Genomic DNA, 4,008 nt, shown 5'->3' on the forward strand with positions numbered 1-4,008 from the left:
TGGTCTGTTTGGTTGCCGAGAAAGGATGAAAAGGGAAAATTTATTTTCTCAATTCTGTTACCTATGTTTGGTTGCTGAGACCAGTTATCCTACCAAAATTTCTTTTCAATGTTTAGTTGATGAGAAGATTTTGCAGGATGGTTGGATTTGTCTAGAATTGATAAATCCATGCGTGTCATGAGCCATATAACTATGGCTCATTTTGGTTCAATTTGATCGAGAAGAGGGGAGCTTGAGTTTGTGATAAAGGTTTAGAGTCGAGAGCAAAAGAATCCAAAGAGCTCAGGATAAGGAGCTATGAATAATAATAATAATGATATCCCCTTGGTGGAAGGAAGTTATCCCTCATTGGCTTGCTATCAAATTTATTTTGATAAATTTTGTTTGACATCCATTTCTTATGTTGGAAACTTAGGTTATTATTTTATTTGATATTTTTAGATATATAAATTTATTATGTAATTTAAGACATTAGTCAAGTTTTATTTCTAAACAATAACTCACTTTATGGATCTTACATATTTGAAATGAGTTTTTTATTTTCAGGGAGTCGACTACCATTAAATTTTTAAGAGTGGAGGCAAATACCATTTGAAAATTATACTTTTTTTTTTTTTTTTTCAGTTGATAGACATGTTTGAACTTTGAAGTAGTGTTTTAAAAGGCATGGAAGATGTACGCTTGGAGGTTGAGGTGAACCTCCAGGTGAGGTGCTCCCAAAACGGCTTGAGGCATATGCTAGAGGCGTTGACACCTATGAGCAAGGCTTTCGAGCTACCGTTGACTTGGACGATCGGACTGTTCGGCCCAAGAACTGTCCAGGCAACCAGTTCTGTTTTACCTAAAACCCGGTTTTGGTAAAAAATTGTTGAAAAAGTCAATAAATTGTTGACCCATTCAATGGGGTTTGACCATTTTTTATTTTTTAATTTGTTTGTCAAAATGAGTCATTTGCTCGAACCAAACGGTTAGACCATCAACCCGAAAATCGATGGCCAAAACGGTTCCGTTTTCGAATCGTTTTCTAAAACGTTGCATCTAAGAAGAAAGGAAAAGAAAGGGAAGGGAAAGAAAAAGAAAGAGAAAAAAAAAAGAGAAAAGGAAAGGGAAGGGAAAGAAAAAGAAAGAGAAAAAAAAAAGAGAAAAGGAAAGGGAAGGGAAAGAAAAAGAAAGAGAAAAAAAAAAGAGAAAAGGAAAGGGAAGGGAAGAAAGGATAAGGGGAAAGAAAGTGGTTTTCCCTTTGCCCCTTCAGTTGTGGGGCTTTGCCCCCGCTACCCCACAAACTCGCTTTGCTCTCTCACCTCTGCTTCCCCCCTTCCTCTTCATCTTCATCCCCTTCCTCCTCCTAACCCCCCTCCTCTTAAGGAGGCTTATGCCTCTTGCGTTCTGAAGTATGCCCCACGCTTCTAAGTAGTAGAATGCCTTACGTCACGCCTATGCATTTTAAAACATTGGTTTGAAGGAAGAAGCTTTTGTTTGAAAGTGGGAATAACCACTTTTAAGATGTTCTTTCTTGACAAAATAAGTAAGGGCTTTCCTTGAGCTTAAAGACGACCAACTTCACCTTCTATTTCAAAAAATGGCAGGGAAATAGCTTTGCTCCTCGGCTGCCCAAGTCCAATCTCTATATTTAATATAAACATGAATTAGTTCAATCGTTGAATTAAACTAACCTGTATAGTGGCACGCACACGTATACATTGGTGTGTTCAGTTGATAATTGTCTCCATGTTTAGTCTGGTTCACGGGTACACCAAAATGAAAATGATCATTTGATATGCTTCTGTTGCTTCTTAAACCAGCAAATTTGGTAGTTATGTGCTTTCATGCTTTGAAAGAAAACCCCTCAGAGGAAGGATGTTAGCCCTTGCTGTCAGATGAGTGACAATAGGGGGCAACTGAACTAGCTCTAAGTATGGTAGACAGTCATGGGTTGTGAGCAATATGGAGGCTGTTGTTGGGGTATGTCATTGTCTGTTTGATATAATTGATTGATAGGACAAAAACAGTAGAAAGTTAATATTCAGACACATTAGTTTACGGGGAAAATCTATGCTGCCGGAGAGAAATGATACTGAAGATCTTTGACCAATCAAACCCCCATGAAGTTTGATAAATGCCACTTGATTGGTTACAAATTTTTCTGCTATCATAGTCGAACCCTACCTTCTTTACTTTTTAGAAGGTTTCTCTTATCTCGAAACAGAAACTTCTTTCACCAACTAGAGCCTCAAATACAAATATAGAGTTGTTAACTTTACCAAACTGATACACAGACAGTAAATTTTAAGCACTGTGTAGAACCACTAGGAACATTGTTTAAACAACATAACTACTAGGAATATGCAATTTGGAGGAGCCAACATGAGAGATGTGCAGACCTTCAATTGCTTTATATTGCCTTTGTGATCTGTTCTTCTCCATGCTTACTCCATTTGGCACCCAGCATGAGTTTCAGTCCACTTGCAACGGCACTTATAGCAGAACTCAATGTTGCATCTGAAAAAGTTCACAGTGACAACCTTCGTCAGTCGAATGCTTCAAAAATCTTAATATAATGAATGTGGGTTTACAATTAACTATATCTGGGTTAGTAAACGAATCCTGATTCATTTAATTTATTTAGTGGAAATCTAAATTGAATAAGAAACCAAAATTTCGGACTTGGTTTAACCTTTGAGAAATGGGTTCTTTGGTTTCAAATGCCATGAAAGCTGGCTGGTTCTGCAACAAAAGCTCATTTGATCGTATTATTAGCTGATAAATACTAACCTGCAAGTGATGCGTAAACAACCTTCCACTCTTTCCACAAAGATCCCACACCCTGGACACTCTCTCCACCCTTTGTTCTTGGCAAGCTCCTTCATCATGAGATCATCTTTCTCCTCATGAGACAACCTCTGAAACTCCTCACATCCATGGCCTGAATGCCACTGAAGCCCGCAAACAGCGCAAACCGATCTCTGGCAATGTTTGCACTTGATGTCTGTTCCTTGGTCTACCTTCAGCATCTTGGCGCAATCCTTGAAAGGACAAGGAATCCATCGAGGTTCAGGAGTTACAGACGGCTCGCTATGCAGATTCACCCACCGGTCAAACACTTGTTCTGGGACCAGTGAGCTACAGAAACTGGGTTCTAAAACCCCCTTGCATATCAACATCGGGCATTTCACCCTGTAAACGTTGTCCTCAACTTTTGCTGCTATATGTTTACCTATGCAGTCACGACAGTAGCAGCGGTGAGAGCAGGTCTCGTTTGTGAACATCTCTCCTTCAGGCTTCTTTTCCATGCAAACCTCGCAGTATTCAAACCTCTTCATTATTGGATTGAACAAATACTCCTCGAATTGTAGCATTTCTGCAAGTTTTTCGTCTGTTGTCTCCTCTCTAACCATAATGATAGCTGCACGCTCGTCGTCAGCCACAAGGGAATAGGAAATGAATGATCTGATATCTCTCTTGTTGGAGTTGGACTAAAATATTATCTTACGTTCAAGCTCTCCCTCTATCCTTCTCAGACAGTAGACTTCTGCACCTTGAAAAGGAGGGAATCCCCCTCAACTTAATTATATAGAAACTTAGTTCGAATTTTCCTGGAAAATTCCAAGGCCTCAACAGGAGTAGGAGGAGGAAGAATGTTAAGCTTATACACGGTGACCCAGAACCGTGTGGCCCTATGAATTAAAATGGAAAATTCTCATTTGTTTCCAATGGACTTCCAGGTTTTGTATTAAACCAACTTGCTTGAAAATTGCTCATGAAGATCAGGTCAACTAAACTTGCTTCCATGAAATTAATGGTAAATAACTGAAATCTGGTTGCTAAACCTTCTTGAAGTTTGATAATTGCAATTGCCTTCCCTGAACTTTTTAACATAGTTGCAAATAGACCCCCTTTGTTAGAATCTTTAAAAAATATCCAAAACATCCATGCAATTTCTTTTGATCAAGATGCTTATTTTTTGAAATTTTCTCTTCATGCGAACCACTAGCTAAAATCCTTCCAATA

At 38.7% G+C, this 4,008-nt stretch overlaps 1 protein-coding gene across 1 annotated transcript; it reads right to left on the minus strand.

Moving 5' to 3' along the window:
* Positions 1–2,042: 2,042 nt before the first annotated feature.
* LOC148844315 (E3 ubiquitin-protein ligase RSL1-like) lies at positions 2,043–3,536 on the minus strand. The gene is made up of 2 exons (XM_088959894.1): positions 2,773–3,536; positions 2,043–2,499 (listed from the first exon to the last, which is right to left on the minus strand). Exons 1-2 carry the CDS (start codon positions 3,393–3,395, stop codon positions 2,427–2,429), a joined length of 696 nt encoding a protein of 231 aa, XP_088816020.1. The 5' UTR covers positions 3,396–3,536; the 3' UTR covers positions 2,043–2,426.
* Positions 3,537–4,008: the final 472 nt, after the last annotated feature.

Source organism: Nelumbo lutea, chromosome 8 (genome assembly GCF_056320005.1).
Source record: "Nelumbo lutea isolate HS-2025 chromosome 8, American lotus-T2T, whole genome shotgun sequence".
Lineage (NCBI taxonomy): Eukaryota > Viridiplantae > Streptophyta > Magnoliopsida > Proteales > Nelumbonaceae > Nelumbo > Nelumbo lutea.

Bases quoted from the DNA above. Each gene is read 5' to 3' on its own strand.
- LOC148844315 (XM_088959894.1), bottom strand. From the start codon at position 3,395: ATGGTTAGAGAGGAGACAACAGACGAAAAACTTGCAGAAATGCTACAA. The intron at 2,500-2,772 runs GTTAGTATTTAT...GAACTTTTTCAG, and splicing joins TGTTTACGCATCACTTGCAG to ATGCAACATTGAGTTCTGCT.